At 30.2% G+C, this 15,849-nt stretch overlaps 3 protein-coding genes across 3 annotated transcripts; all 3 read left to right on the top strand.

Annotated features, from left to right (window-relative positions):
- Positions 1-202: 202 nt before the first annotated feature.
- Positions 203-1,758, top strand: LOC145321482 (uncharacterized). The gene is made up of 6 exons (XM_080162903.1): positions 203-296; positions 418-444; positions 592-645; positions 1,126-1,207; positions 1,375-1,490; positions 1,638-1,758. The coding sequence occupies exons 3-6, from the start codon at positions 596-598 to the stop codon at positions 1,756-1,758; spliced, it is 369 nt and encodes a 122-aa protein (XP_080019029.1). The 5' UTR covers positions 203-296; positions 418-444; positions 592-595.
- A 2,572-nt stretch (positions 1,759-4,330) lies between these two features.
- LOC145321481 (uncharacterized) lies at positions 4,331-7,263 on the top strand. Its single transcript, XM_080162902.1, has 6 exons — positions 4,331-4,368; positions 4,598-4,700; positions 5,675-5,748; positions 6,098-6,169; positions 6,728-6,807; positions 7,175-7,263. The coding sequence occupies exons 1-6, from the start codon at positions 4,331-4,333 to the stop codon at positions 7,261-7,263; spliced, it is 456 nt and encodes a 151-aa protein (XP_080019028.1).
- A 612-nt stretch (positions 7,264-7,875) lies between these two features.
- LOC145321480 (uncharacterized) lies at positions 7,876-15,675 on the top strand. The gene is made up of 5 exons (XM_080162900.1): positions 7,876-7,921; positions 14,290-14,412; positions 14,507-14,551; positions 15,113-15,214; positions 15,554-15,675. Exons 1-5 carry the CDS (start codon positions 7,876-7,878, stop codon positions 15,673-15,675), a joined length of 438 nt encoding a protein of 145 aa, XP_080019026.1.
- Positions 15,676-15,849: the final 174 nt, after the last annotated feature.

Below are 15,849 nucleotides of genomic sequence, written 5' to 3'. Positions count from 1 at the left end.
TTTTTTATTACTTTTGGTCAGGTTAGGTACAGCATGGCTTTCAAATTTTTTTGCATTATCTATAGAAAACTAAAATCATATTCTAAATAGCTGCAAAACCTGATAAATCCCTGAGTTTAAAGTTACAAAGAAAGAAATACTTGCTAAAAATGTTAACTAAATATTGACATCAATTTAGAGGTAAGAAAAATAATTAAGATAAAATTTTAGATTTATAGAACTTCTGATAAAGAGTTTGCCTCAACGTGTGCAGAATTATACTTTCAGCACAAGATATATCTACCAGGAGCATACAGGTTTGGTGTTATTAAAAGTAATTTTTAGGTGGGAGTTAGAAATATATCATTAATAAAGATCTGAATTCTCATAATTTTTATTAAAATTTTTTTAAAAATAATTATTGTTTGACTATTTTAGACTTCTTGTAAATGGTACACAAGTCAAGTAAGTTGTGATAACAATATACAGCTTATTTTAAAAATCTTTTATTTTTTAGTGTAAAATTAAATATAACTTAAATCAAGTAATTTGTAAAAGAATACCCATGAAGAATTGTAGCACAGCCACCATATTACTATAACATTTCTTTAGAGTTATGTGTATGCTTGGAAATGGATTTAAAGTTGGAAATCAGCTTTCTTTACGGTAAATAACAATCAAATTTTTTTTCTTCAATTATTGCAATTTAATATGAGCAAAAATAATGAAAAGGTCTTTATTGAATATAAAAACTTTTACCTACCTTTTACAATGTTTATTAGTATTAGGGTTGAGCCGGATATCCAGATATCCATTTTCATTATCCGGCTGGATACTGGATATTCGGCATTAGAAATCAGTTGAGCTGGATCTTTAAATCATTTTAGTGGTGAGCCAGATCGGGGTGAGCCAACTTTCAACCAATGAGAGCACAGCATTTCATGAAATGCCACGCAGTGATTGGCTGAAATTTGGTGCATCCCGATCTGGCTCACCACTAAAATGATTTAAAGATCCAGCTCTGGATATCTGTTATCTGCCAACAAAAGTATCCAGCCCAACCCAAATTAGTATGCACAATCATTATATAGTTCAATTATTTTCTAAATTGGTTAAGTAATGTATGTATAGTCCCACACTATTTAGGTCCCTAGTATTGGGTGACAATTATACAAAAGAAAATCCAAGTTCAGGAGTCAAGCTTATTAAAAGAGAATCCTCAGGACAGGTAAACTAGCATAATATTGTTTAAAACTATAGTAGAAAATGAGATAAAAGGCATGATAAAATTTGATCTAAATATATATCAGATGTTTTTTTTTGTTTTGATATTTTAATTACAAATCATGCAACAGTTTTTTTAATTTACATGTATGTGCATGAATTCAATTGAAGGAAAGAGCACCTGAAGATTTATTTGGGGCTGGTGGTAGGGACTGGCCTTGGCCTGATAGTGCCAGAACTGTAGATTTCTCAATTACTCCATCCATAGTTGTTGACTTTCAGCAAAGGTTAGATCAGATTTCTCATATTTTAAACATAAAGAATTGTTAATGTAGAAATGTATTCCCCTAGTTATCAATACATTTTTAAATCCAAAAACATTTAAATTTTTTTTCAGATCTTAATTTAATATATAAATAATCTATACATTTTAGAACTACACACATCTGGGGAATGGTCATCTTGAAATCTCAATTGACAGAATCAATTACATTGAAATTAAGATTGAAATCAAAAGTCTCATCAACATGGACGTTAGTCACCTTTGAATTTTAGAAATGATTAGTAGAAACATATACTTTCATTCCCTGCAATCAAAACCCTAATATACCTTTATGCTAAACAAAAATATTTTGTTTTATATATTTATAGTAAATAAAAGGATGAAAATTAAGTTATGTTTTTAAATATAGAGATTGGATGAACCCCTATCCCCCACTTGATGTTATTGTAAATGATGAATATTATCAAATAACAATAGATCCCTCACTTTTAGATAAAACAGGTACAAAATCAAAAAAAATAAATTAATTTTTTATTCAAAGGTTGACAAAATGGTAATAGTGTAGCAGTTGGTGTTATTTAATTCTATAATTTTAGGCTTATATCAGTTTAAAGGCGAAAATGGTACTTCTGTTCATTTTACTGCAAACCAAGTGGAAATTGTTTGGGTATCAGGACCTCACATGTTCACTATTGATTTTTTTGGTATGTATCTTTTGTAAAATAATGAGATAATTCAATAATGTGCCCTCAAAAATAAAAATATTTTTTTTCAGGGGAATATTATGAGCCAACAGTATCTTTCCCATATACATCTGATCCTACATTAACCCAAAATAACATTGGAACATTTCTTTTTCAAAGTAAATATTATTATTAATAAAATATTTTTTTTTTATCAAACAAAATTGCTCTTAGTATGCTAAACAACTCACATTATCTTTCTGAATATTGAAAAGATCAAACTGTACAATTTAATGTATGAATTTAAAATGTTTGAAAACAAAAGTTGTTAATTGAAAAGACCTTTCTCCCTGTTATAAGGTTTCATTCCAATAGCAATGCTCTTTTTATATATTTTGAAATGAATTATGCTTTTTCCATACATGTAAATAATCAATAAATTATTCTTATTTACAACTTTCTTAGGGGAGACATCTAAGATGGAGACTCACACTACACCTGTATACTCCAGATGCACGAGTTTTTGTGCAGCATATCCTTTCTATGCAGTTAAGCTGATAACCCCATCAAATATGAAATGTCTTTGTGTTAAAAGGGTAATGTATTTTCCTGCAGGTTTTGAAACCAATTAATATCTACTGGATTAGATCCAGTTATCAGCCATACTAAAAAAATCATGTATAGCATCATATATCTATGGATATTAAATGGAAATTCATAAAATTAATACCAATTGTGTTAGCCGAGGCCTTCAGCCCCTCACGGACCTTATGATTTTTCATTTTAATATTTACAGAAAGCTGTCTATAACATGAATATGTTGTAAATAACTATTTTTACATAAGGTTAATGAACATGAAGTTTTCTGCATAAAATTTTAACTTATCTTTATTTATGTCTAAAAATTTGTACTGAAAATACAATTTATATTGAAATGAATTAGTGTTTAACTTCCCTGGAATCTATTTACAGCAAAAGTGTTTATCAAGGATATGGAGGAAATTGTGGGTATGGCTGATGCTGCTGAAATGAGTGGTACTGCTCCTATCTCTTCCGTACAATGCACAGATACCTATTTTGCTACATCAATACAACAACTTGACAAACAAAATTCTTTTAAAGAATGGCTTACAGTAAGTTTTATCCACTTTAAATAAATATTTTTTTGAAGTTTAATATTAGATAATATTGTTTCATGAGTTTATAAATAATTGCCTTTTATCTAATTACAATTCAATTTAAAAGTTGTCTTTTAAAACTTCAGGAGAAGAAAAACCCATTGAAGGTTAAGAGCAGTTTTAATAATAATAACTCTGACAAGAAAAACCTTTGCAATGAGGACAGACTTGCAGATGTTGCAGCTGTGTATTTAGCTACATTTCTGGGGTACCCAATAACTTTAAGTTCATTTCTTGATTATGAATTGGACCCTAATAAACCAAAAAATTATCCTTATCAAAGTGGTGAGTTATTTTATATCTGAAATAAAAAACATTATATTATTACAAGAAATGATAAAGTTTTATATTAGAACTGAATATTATCTAATTAATTTAATAACACTGTCATATTTTTTTTCTCAATAAACTGTTAAGCACTGAAACACTCTTTCCCTCTCCCTTTTATTCTATGTATATAAATTGAAAATAAGTTGGGGGCAAGAGGAGGGGGAGGGGCAGTTTTGTTTGTTTGTTTATTAATATAGAGCAGGTTAGGTTAGGTATTTTTTTTGGTACTGGTAAGCCCTGAAGACCCTCAGCAGGTGTTTGGCATAATAAAAATTTATTCTCTCCCTTCTTATTTTATTTTTTTAAAGCAAAGCTTGTCTATAATTAGGGTCAGTTCGTCCGTCTGTCCGTAATGGATAGCTTTTTTTGGTAATTTAAGCATGTTAGAATTGTCCTATTGATTTTAAAGTTTGCATGCTGATTCCTGTAGTAGTTAGGTACGATTTAGAAAGCGTAGCAACTCTATTACGTTACCAGAATGTCTGTACATCCATTTTAAACATGTTAACTTTTTTAACAACAATTTTTTATTTGGTATAATCATCTGATTGATCTGATATTTGGAATTCTGATTCCTATTACAATAATAAAAAGCAACTTTACACTAATTTAAGATAATCAATTTTCCATAACCTGGAAAGAAGGAGTTAACAATGGATATGATGGCCTTGATGATTCATTCTGGAGAACAGTGTTTCAGTACAACAAATACACTGAATATAAATTAAGGAATTTTTTAGTTTTCTTACCCCAAACTGTTAAAACTTTATGGGATGAAATAGAATTGCTATAGTTTTATAGTGGAAATTTGATTAGCTACATTGTTAAATCAATTATTCTTTTTAATTTCTAAAACAATTTTTGACCAAAAAGTTCTTTAGAGATGGTAACTTAATTTTTAAAATTTTTATCTTTGATAGACAGTACAAAAATCCTGCATGGTGCAATTTACGAGGTGATCTTGTTCTGAAACATTGTCAACACCATGCTCCAGATTGTGGTGAAAATGCTCAATACTGTGAGGTAAAGTATTTTCACATATTCATTTGAATCCGGTGGATAGGCACCGGTTCTCATGAATGCGAAAAAACTATGTCTAGCATCGTATTATATCCAGTTTTCTACGCCTTCGGCACCACGGGGCTAAAAAAACTAGTTTTAATCTTATAATTGTACATTCTATATCCGCGGAAAGCCGTTTATAATACGATACGAGAAATAACTATTCTCGTATTCATTCGAATCCAGTGGATAGGAACCGGTTCTTATCCATACAGAAAAACTATGTCTAGCATCGTATTATATCCAGCTTTCTACGAATATAAAAATGTACAATAATAAGATTAAAACCAGTTTTTTAGCCAGTGCCTTCGGCACCTAGGGGCTAAAAAAACTGGTTTTGATTTTATAATTGTACATTCTATATCTGCGGAAAGCTGTTTATAATACAATGCGAGAAATAACTATTCCCATATTCATTCAAATCCGGTGGATAGGAACCAGTTCTCATCCATACGAAAAAACTATTTATAGCATCCTATTATATCCAGCTTTCTACAAATATAAAAATATACAATCATAATTGTACATTCTATATCCGCGGAAAGCTGTTTATAATACAATGCGAGAAATAACTATAATCTATGCAAAAATACAATTACAGGGGAATTATATACAAGTTTTAAAAGGCTTACATGAATAATGACTATTACAAATAGAAAAACAGAAACTAATCATATAATAGTTATGAAGATAATCTACAAGTACACAAGTCTGTTATGCCAGCTTTTATTTAAGAAAATAAGAAGTGCTTGCAAAAATTAACTATTTTTAAAAAGTTAATTGTTTTTTTTCTTCTATTTCTCTCTTCTCTTTTTCATTCTTCTCCTGCTTTCTTTCTTTCTTGATATCTGCTTTACTTTTATCTTTTCAAACAGGTTGCATAATAACTGACATAAATATTCTTATTCAATAAAATGAATTATTTTTGTGATCAGAATGAAGTATGGGATTATTTTATGCAACATTGTTATGTTACTCTTAACTTGGGCTTGACCAGGAAACCAGACAGGTAATATAGATAGATCCTGGTGAAAGAAAAATTTGTTCAAACTTTAATGATACTTTGATTTCAGTTCAGATTAAAAAGGTAAAGAAAATTGTAATCATAGAGCAAATGGAAATTTTAATCACTTAAAATTTTTCCAGACTTTGACATTTAATGGGTTACATAGGAACTTCTCATCCCTTATTTTGTCCATTATTATACTTTGGATCTGACTAAAAACCCAAATTTTCATTCTTTTCAAAAAAATTATAGGGCAGGAGGATTAGCCTAGACTTGATAAGAAAGCAAAAAATCTATGATGACATATAAAAATACTTGGTAGTAAGTAAAATTAATTATGCTTTTTATTTAGTCCTCTGACAAGTTGTCGGAAAGAAGAATATTACACTAGCAAGGGACTTGTCCCCTTCACCTTGTTTAAAAAGTAAGTATGATAATTTATTCATTTTACTTCTAGCATGGAACTCAAATTAAAAATTTCTAATTACCTAAATAATTTTTTTTCCATAAAATAGAATCAGATATAGGGTTACTGAACCACAACATTGGTTATCCTAATAATTGTAATTAATATCCGGTGGATTAGCACAGTTCTCATCCATACAAAAAAAAACTGTGTCTAGTATCATATTATATCCAGTTTTCTATGAAAATAAAAATTTACAATCATAATATTAAAACCAGTTTTTTTAACCTGTGCCTTCAGCTTCTCCGGGCTAAAAGAACTGGATTAAATCTAATAATTGAACATTTTATATCCGCGGAAAGCTGTTTATAATACGACGCGATAAATAACTATCCTTTAATTTCCAAACAGGATTTTGAAAATTATTATCATTTGATTAAGAAATTCTGATAATTTATTATATTTATATATTATATATATATATATATATAACTAGCGGCTATGCCCTTCAGTACAGACAGACAAACATCCTGTTACTTTGATATAAGTATTTTTGATCCATAAAATATTATTTAGTTGGGTTCGAGACTGTCCAGAATATCCAACTAGCCCTGAAAGAACATTGAAAAATCCAAAATATGTCTATAGAGAATCAGGTAAAATTCAAATTATAATAATATTAAGCTTCCAAGAACATTAGCAAACCCCTACACCCTCAAAACTTTGCTTATTAGGTATAGTACACACCAGCCAAAAATTTCCCATTGAATGAGGAAAAGTTTCCAGGAGGTTAAATTTATTTTATGCATCCCTCCTTTCTCAAATCTCCAACCTGAACTTATATATGTGTATGTTCTTACCATAAACACCTGTTTTCATCCCTAAAATTAAATCTTAGATTTGCCACAGCTTGACAATTACAGTCCAGGAAAGCAAGAAACTAGCAGAATTGTGGCCTTGAATCAGAATTAGAAACTTTGATAATCTTTCTACCATAAATTAAACATTAATATATAATTTTAGGACTTGATGGGTATTTAAAACTTGAAACAGCAGATGAACCCTTCCATAAATATTACAAGGGTCCAGGATACATTGCCAACTTTTCATGAAGTAAGTAATAACTTTTAACTCTCGCAAAAAAAGATATATAAGACTCTCATGGTTATAGAATTATCACTTGAGAAGATTTTTAAATACTCAAAAGGCATTATGAAGGAAAGCCCATGTTTGGACTAAAATATCAGTAATGGTTACATTCATTTCAAGATACAATATTTAGAAACAAAGTTATACTAGAATTAAAGATTCCAGGACAAAGGTATTTGTCCCAAACGACAAAGTGGGACAAACGTCTGAGTGGACATTGCTTAAGTAGAAGGCTTGGAGTGTTTATTATTTTAATTATATGATAAAAAATCTTCGAAATATTTGTTTAAAAATCTTTGAATGTTTGGTTCTATTTCATTTGTGGTTTGGGTTATGTTAAATCAGAGCTGAGATTTTGATGTGAGCATATGACTATGCTAGGTATAGAGATTTAATAGAGAGTATGTCTGGAATAATTAAAGTAATACATAATCTATATATAACTAAAATTAGATTAGAAATTTAATTATAATCTTTTATTGTAGTTTAAATCACCAAACATTAAAGAAGACGAACCCAATCCAAAGTGTTCAATGTTTGGCAAATCGCAGAGCAGACTTCAGAAAGTTTTCTAAATGCTTCCCTGTGGAGTGTCCCACCTATCCTGCACCTACAACACAGGTATGAAACTGGTGCTTTGGCGCCTCTTTATTATTGAGTAGTTTTACTTTTGATTAATGGAAGTACATCTAACCAGCTTAATTAAATTTGCAAGACAAAGGGTATTACATGTAAGTTTGAACTTGAAAGGGTTAGGTGTCAGTAGTAAGCTTTTAAAAAGCTTTCAAAGATATGTTGCTCTTGCCTCTAAACAATAATTAATGGTTCTACTGCGGTAGAATTAATTCCTATTTTTAATTTCAAGCAACTTGCTTTTTAGTTTCTATGGTTATATCTTATATTTTATGAAAACAGGAGGTTAGGAGGTTAATCCCACTAAGGTTATTAAGCTCCCCTCCCCCCCTCAGAACAATGTTAATCATACTTACAGAAGTTAAAATTAGTAAATTTTCAGTTTGCTAATCGTAGCTGGGTGACCCATGGTTTAAAATATCTTAATACTAGAGTTAATTATAAATGCAAGGTAATATATATACAAATATTTAAATTATAACTTTCGAATTTTTCAATGTAGGTGACCCACAGGTAATTATGCAGTTAAGAATATTTTTCAATAAGTCAATCCTAAAACTTTATTAATGAATGTTGTTAGTAATTTGAAATTCTTTTTCCAAAACTTAGCTTCCTATACTCTTTGATTTGCAATATTTGCAATATTTTTCTAACTATATGTATATATTTTTTTTCTTTTTGAAAAGTAATTGATTTGGTAAAATAAAAACAATAATTACAAATATTAAGCTGTCATAGTTTGACCTTAATAATTTATGATATCTAAGTTCTAAGCCATATACTTGGAATATATTAAAGTTAGGAACAGTATTCAACACAACAAATCACTGTTGGATATATGTGATTTCAAAATTCCATCTAGCACTGAACCACTCTTTACATATACTGATGCCAACCCTGTTCCTGAGTGTATACGTAAGTAATTATTCATTATTCAATTTTTTTCCAGTATTTCTTCAATATCGATTGATATTCACTAGATCTTTTCATGAAAATACACTTTTTCGAATTTTAGTCTTCTGCTAACCTAAAAAGTTACTTTAGGAGCCTGGAAATACATGTACAAAATTTCAGCTCTCTATCTCTACTGGCGACCTAGCGCCAGGCATGTAAAATATCAACAGATAACGGTAGCACGGCGGTTTTAACAATATCTCACCAATGTGCAGGTTTTGAAATCTTCTGCATATTTCAATTTAAACACATAAGGACAAAGATATATTATCCCAAAAATCTTTTGTCAAAGTTTACTCTACACCTAGCGCCAGTCAGTTTTCTAAAATCATGCATTTTATACCTGTGAAAATAGAAATCGCCAGCGCTAGGTGTAGAGTAGACTTTGACAAAAGATTTTCGGGATATTATATCTTTGGCCTTATGTGTTTAAATTAAAATATGCAGAACACCTAAATTCATCTTCCATGCCATTCTCTAAGCATTTTAATTTTTTTTTATGAAATAACGGGATTTCAAAACTGCCCTTTGAAAAGGCTTAAAAAATATCTTTTTTTGTTACTTTTTTCACTGCTTATAGTTACAACTTACTAAGATATTATGCTCAGTTAAAAAAAATCGGCGCCTCCAGCACCAAAACCGGCAAAAACTGGCAGTTAAACTTCTGTGCCCCTACTTGCCCCCCTCTTCGGCCAACAGTAGTTATCTCAAGAAGAAAGATATCACACAGAAAGAAAACTTTTTAAATAAAACTGAACTAAGTAACCATTACAGATTTCATTTTGGGACTTTCCTTCTAGGGGCTTGTGGAGAAAAAGACCCCCCAAAACACTAAAAATATGAGTTCTGAGCTTATTTTTAAAGATATAAACCTGATTTTTTTTGAAAAATTTGTTAACATAATGGAACTCAGTAACATTTACAGATTTCATTTTGGGACTTTCCTTCTAGGGGCTTGTTTGGCAAAAGACCCTCAAAAACTAAAAATATGAGTTCTGGACTTATTTTTAAAGGTATCAACCTATTTTTTTTTTAGAAAACTTTTTTCACATAACCAAACTTAGCAACCTATACAGATTTCATTTTGTGACTTTCCTTCCAGGTGCTAGTGGAGCAAAAGACCCCCCAAAACACAAAAATATGAGTTCTGAGCTTATTTTTAAAGATATCAACCTGATTTTTTAAAGAAAACTTTTTAAATAAGACTGAACTCAGTAATGTTTACACATTTCATTTTGGGACTTTTCTTTGAGAGGCTTGTGGAGCAAAAGACCCCTAAAACACAAAAAAATGAGTTCTGAGCTGATATATAAAGATATCAACCTGATTTTTTTAAAGAAAACTTTTTTTACATAACCAAACTCAGTAATGTTTACAGATTTCATTTTAGGACTTTCCTTCTAGGGGCTAGTTGGGCAAAAGACCCCCAAAAACTGATATAAACCTGATTTTTAAAAAAAAAATTTGTTAACATAATGGAACTCAGTAACATTTACAGATTTCATTTTGGGACTTTCCTTCTAGGGGCTTGTTTGGCAAAAGACCCTCAAAAACTAAAAATATGGGTTCTGGTCTTTTCTTTAAAAATACCAACCTAATTTTTTTTGAGAAAACTTTTTTCACATAACCGGACTCAGTAACCTTTACAGATTTCTTTTTGGGACTTTCCTTATAGGGGCTAGTCGAGCTAAAGACCCCCCAAAACACAAAAAAATTAGAGTTCTGAGCTTTTTTTAAACATATCAACCTGACTTTTTAAAGAAAACTTTCTAGATAAAACTGAACTAAGTAACCATTACACATTTCATTTTGGACTTTCTTTTGAGGAGCTTGTGGAGCAAAAGACCCCCCAAGACACAAAAAATATGAGTTCTGAGCTTATATTTAAAAATATCAACCTGATTTTTTAAAGAAAACTTTTTTAACATAACCGAACTCAGTAATGTTTACAGATTGTTGTGGAGCAAAAGACCCCCCCCCCATATTCTAGTGTTTTGGAGGGTCTTTTGCTCCACAAGCCCCTAGAAGGAAAGTTCCAAAATTAAAAATGTAATGGGTACTTAGTACAGTTATGTTCAAAAAGTTTCATAAAAAAATCAGCTCAATATCTCTAAAAAATAAGCTCAGAACTCATATTTTTATTGGGGGTATTTTGTCGAACCTGCCCTAGAAGGAATAAAAGTGTTGGGGGTCATTTGACCCACAAGCTCCTAGAAGGAAAGTCCCAAAAATAAATCTGTAATGGTTACTGAGTTCAGTTATGTTCTAAAAGTTTACATTAAAGAATCAGCTCAATATCTCTAAAAATAAGCTCAGAACTCATATTTTTATTGTTTTGGGGGTCTTTTGTCCCACTAGCCCCTAGAAGGAAAGTCCCAAAATGAAATCTGTAAATGTTACTAAGGTTGGTTATGTTAACAAAGTTTTCAACACAAAAATCAGGTTGATATCTTTAAAAATAAGCTCAGAGCTCATATTTTTAGTTTTGAGGGTCTTTTGCCCAACTAGCCCCTATTTTAATTTAAAAAGTTTTCTTTAAAAAAATCAGGTTGATATCTTTAAAAATAAGCTCAGAACTCATATTTTATGTGTTTTGGGGGGTCTTTTGCTCTACTAGCTCCTGGAAGGAAAGTCCCAAAATGAAGGCTGTATAGGTTGCTGAGTTTGGTAATGTGTTTAAAAAGTTTTCTCAAAAAAAATTAGGTTGGTATTTTTATAGAAAAGACCAGAACCCATATTTTTAGTTTTTGAGGGTCTTTTGCCAAACAAGCCCCTAGAAGGAAAGTCCCAAAATGAAATCTGTAAATGTTACTGAGTTCCATTATGTTAACAAATTTTTTTAAAAAAATCAGGTTTATATCAGTTTTTTGGGGTCTTTTGCCCAACTAGCCCCTAGAAGGAAAGTCCCAAAATGAAATCTGTAAACATTACTGAGTTTGGTTATGTAAAAAAAGTTTTCTTTAAAAAAATCAGGTTGATATCTTTATATATCAGCTCAGAACTCATTTTTTTGTGTTTTAGGGGTCTTTTGCTCCACAAGCCCCTCAAAGGAAAGTCCCAAAATGAAATGTGTAAACATTACTGAGTTCAGTCTTATTTAAAAAGTTTTCTTTAAAAAATCAGGTTGATATCTTTAAAAATAAGCTCAGAACTCATATTTTTGTGTTTTGGGGGGTCTTTTGCTCCACTAGCACCTGGAAGGAAAGTCACAAAATGAAATCTGTATAGGTTGCTAAGTTTGGTTATGTGAAAAAAGTTTTCTAAAAAAAAAATAGGTTGATACCTTTAAAAATAAGTCCAGAACTCATATTTTTAGTTTTTAGGGGTCTTTTGCCAAACAAGCCCCTAGAAGGAAAGTTCCAAAATGAAATATGTAAATGTTACTGAGTTCCATTATGTTAACAAATTTTTCAAAAATCAGGTTGATATCTTAAAAAATAAGCTCAGGACTCATATTCTTAGTGTTTTGGGGGGTCTTTTGCTCCACAAGACCCTCGAAGGAAAGACCCAAAATGAAATCTGTAATGGTTACTTAGTTCAGTTTTATTTAAAAAGTTTTCTTTCTGTGTGTTGATATCTCTTTTACTTCTTGAGATAACTACTGTTGGCCGAAGAGGGGGGCAAGTAGGGGCACAGAAGTTTAACTGCCAGTTTTTGCCGGTTTTGGTGCTGGAGGCGCCGATTTTTTTTAACTGAGCATAATATCACAATAAGTTGTAACTATAAGCAGTGAAAAAAGTGACAAAAAAAAGATATTTTTTAGGCCTTTTCAAAGGGCAGTTTTGAAATCCCGTTATTTCATAAAAAAAAATTAAGATGCTTAGAGAATGGCTTGGAAGATGAATTTAGGTGTTCTGCATATTTCAATTTAAACACATAAGGCCAAAGATATAATATCCCAAAAATCTTTTGTCAAAGTCTACTCTACACCTAGCGCTGGCGATTTCTATTTTCACAGGTATAAAATGCATGATTTTAGAAAACTGACTGGCGCTAGGTGTAAAGTAGACTTTGACAAAAGATTTTTGGGATATAATATCTTTGGCCTTATGTGTTTAAATTGAAATATGCAGAAGAGCTTAAAACCTGCACATTGGTGAGATATTGTTAAAACCGCCGTGCTACCGTTATCTGTTGATATTTTACATGCCTGGCGCTAGGTCGCCAGTAGAGATAGAGAGCTGAAATTTCGTACATGTATTTCTAGGCTCCTAAAGTAACTTTTTAGGTTAGCAGAAGAATGCAATTCGAGAAAGGGTATTTTCATGAAAAGATCTACTGTAAATAAAGCTGGTTCTTAGCCATACTGAAAAATATGTATATCATTATTTTTCAGACAATTTCCACAAATATAAAATTAAAACCAGTTTTGCTAGCCTAGGCCTATTGGTCTAACAAAACTGGTTTAATCTTATAATTTTACATTTTAATATCCACAAAAAGCTGTCTATAATACAATGCTATAAATATTTATTACTTTATAATAAGACAATGTATTTGTAAAAAATTATGATAAAATACCATAGAAATAATTTTGTTTTAGCTTGGTGTGAGACTAAGTTTCTACCTTCGGCAGTAATATGGGGAGTAATTATTTATTGTTATTTGTAGAGAAAAATAATCATAATAAATCTAATCTAATAAACCAAGCATTCAAAACAACTTTCCAATTAAAATTTTAAAAGTTGAAATATCCAAAATAAACTTTTCTTAAAATTTATTAGAAATTGTGATAATATTAAATATTCATGATAAAGTTTTCTTGACTCAAACAGTTTTTTCAAATTTAAACGTTTTGTTAAATTCAAACGTATACAAATTCACATTTTCATTTATTTTATAAGTAAGGTTATTCATATAGATTATAGATTAGTTGACAAAAAAAAGATTTTAATCAAATTAAAAATATTTTAAGGAGCTCCTATGAGTATGAAAGGTCTTTGAATGATATTGGTCAAGTTGCAACTCTAAAGTGCAAAAAGGGCCACATATTTCCAGGCTAGTTGTATTTCTTACTCTATATCATGTAAATATTAGGGGAAACAAGTAATTATATATATAATGCCAAGACCGGTAGCTTTATGTTGGTCCCTAGCTATTATTCCCCTTCTTTTCTTATCCCAATGTGATTGATTGATTGAGCAAAGACGACATTTGGTCAAAACAGTATACAGGATGAGGAATCAAAGGGTTGGTTGTTTTTTATGCTGCACATAAGGGATATATCACGTCTACTCTAGTCTAGTTATGTCACTAAATTCAATTTCTATTTGTGATCTATTTCCAAAATTTGGGTATCTTACTGTTATCAAAATAAGAATTTAATAGACAAAATTAACAATTAGATAATTTTTATGTAATAGAGAATCTTGCTTAATATCTGAAATATAACTAATATTTAGCTGAGGAAGGGGCTGTAAAAATAACAACTCCAGAGCCATCAACAACTACATCAACCACAACTACAACAACTACAGCAACATCTGCTGTGTCTAGTGCTAGTGCAAGAAGGCGTAAACGTGAAGGTATATAATTGAAATTGAAATATAATTGAAATTGTAAAAAAAAAAAATTATTACTATCTATTGATTTTCACTTATTTCTGATTTTATATTTCAGATGATATTGTTTCTACAACTGGAAGTACTGTGACAAAATCATTAGGTTAGATAAAAAAGTATCATTCTTTATATTGTAAACAAAGATTACAACATCTATAAAAGTAATATAATATATATACTGTATAAAATCGGACAGTAGAAGAAATGAACATTGATTATAGAGATAACATTTTGCTTTGCATTCCTAGGAATCTCTATTCCAAAAAAATCCTGAATAGAATGATATCATGAAAATTTTTGTCAAATAAGTAAAAAAAATCAAATGTTTTAAATTACATACATGCACATGTTCTGGTTATGATTATAGAGCTCCTACGCTTTATAAACTGTACAACACATTGTTACACAGATCATCATGCTAAGTTTGTAATCAATAGGTTAATTTTATTAAGCCTAAATTGTTGAGAAGAGCTTTCTATGATTGTTCACTCTCATTCTTTAATTAATAAGATTACACTTTTGGGAGAAAAATAGGGATGCAAAACCAAATAACATTTTTCGTCAAAGGATTTAGAATTCATACTATCAATTAGAAACTTACTATTTTGGATAGCTAAATAACCACTGAAAGAATGTAAACACTTCCAATTGCTGCTCTGTTTAGAGGATATGTTGAGAACAGAGAGAAAATTTGAATGTGTAACTTGGCAGGAGGGAACAGCTGCTTACTGGAAATATGACTATGCTGTACCCTCCGCTTGCTACAGTAAGAAATTAATAAATTGCTAGAACAAAATAATGTTTTATCTTGAGAAAATTATAATGCCTCTAACTTTTTTTTATGAGAATACCTTGGCTAACTAAAGACACAACCTATTAACATGCACATTTTGACTTCCAAACACAGAAATGGAATCAAAGGATTGGCTGTCATCAAAGGATTGGCTTGTATGCATTTAGCTCTATGACCTTGCCTTCAACTTTCCCTAAGAGTTTTATATTCCTAATTATTTCAAGAACCTAGGGTGAACATTAATGGGTTCAGTTAGAGAAAAGTTAAATGTTCAGATATCTATAGAAAAAAATCTATGGTTTAATATTTTAGTTGTGAACTGTTCGGCATCAATTATAATGGATATATTGTCAAATAGAACTGATATCCAAGCAATGGGCTGGGATCAAACTACAACAAAATATGAAACAAAATTAAAGTATCTTCAATATTAATTGATTTTTGAATAATATAAAAAATACCATAATTCTTTTATTGTTTAGTTTCAGCATGGTTGTTACAGTGACTCAAATTATAAGATATTTATTTGTATTATCCAATTACATTGAAACTTAATTGGTGAAAAAAATAATGATTTAGTAATATTAACAATATAAACTATATTTAAG

The sequence above is a fragment of the Acartia tonsa genome, chromosome 6 (genome assembly GCF_053477335.1).
Source record: "Acartia tonsa isolate MP-2025a chromosome 6, ASM5347733v1, whole genome shotgun sequence".
NCBI classification, from domain to species: domain Eukaryota; kingdom Metazoa; phylum Arthropoda; class Copepoda; order Calanoida; family Acartiidae; genus Acartia; species Acartia tonsa.
This window is presented reverse-complemented; position numbering and strand designations above follow the sequence as displayed.

Coding starts and splice junctions, on each gene's coding strand:
- LOC145321481 (XM_080162902.1), top strand. CDS start 4,331: ATGGATATGATGGCCTTGATGATTCATTCTGGAGAACA. Junction 6,170..6,727: donor CCCTTCACCTTGTTTAAAAA/GTAAGTATGATA, acceptor AATATTATTTAG/TTGGGTTCGAGACTGTCCAG. Junction 6,808..7,174: donor ATATGTCTATAGAGAATCAG/GTAAAATTCAAA, acceptor ATATAATTTTAG/GACTTGATGGGTATTTAAAA.
- LOC145321482 (XM_080162903.1), top strand. CDS start 596: ATGTGTATGCTTGGAAATGGATTTAAAGTTGGAAATCAGCTTTCTTTA. Junction 646..1,125: donor GGAAATCAGCTTTCTTTACG/GTAAATAACAAT, acceptor CACACTATTTAG/GTCCCTAGTATTGGGTGACA. Junction 1,208..1,374: donor AAAGAGAATCCTCAGGACAG/GTAAACTAGCAT, acceptor ATTCAATTGAAG/GAAAGAGCACCTGAAGATTT.
- LOC145321480 (XM_080162900.1), top strand. CDS start 7,876: ATGCTTCCCTGTGGAGTGTCCCACCTATCCTGCACCTACAACACAG. Junction 14,552..15,112: donor TACTGTGACAAAATCATTAG/GTTAGATAAAAA, acceptor TGCTCTGTTTAG/AGGATATGTTGAGAACAGAG. Junction 15,215..15,553: donor TGTACCCTCCGCTTGCTACA/GTAAGAAATTAA, acceptor TTAATATTTTAG/TTGTGAACTGTTCGGCATCA.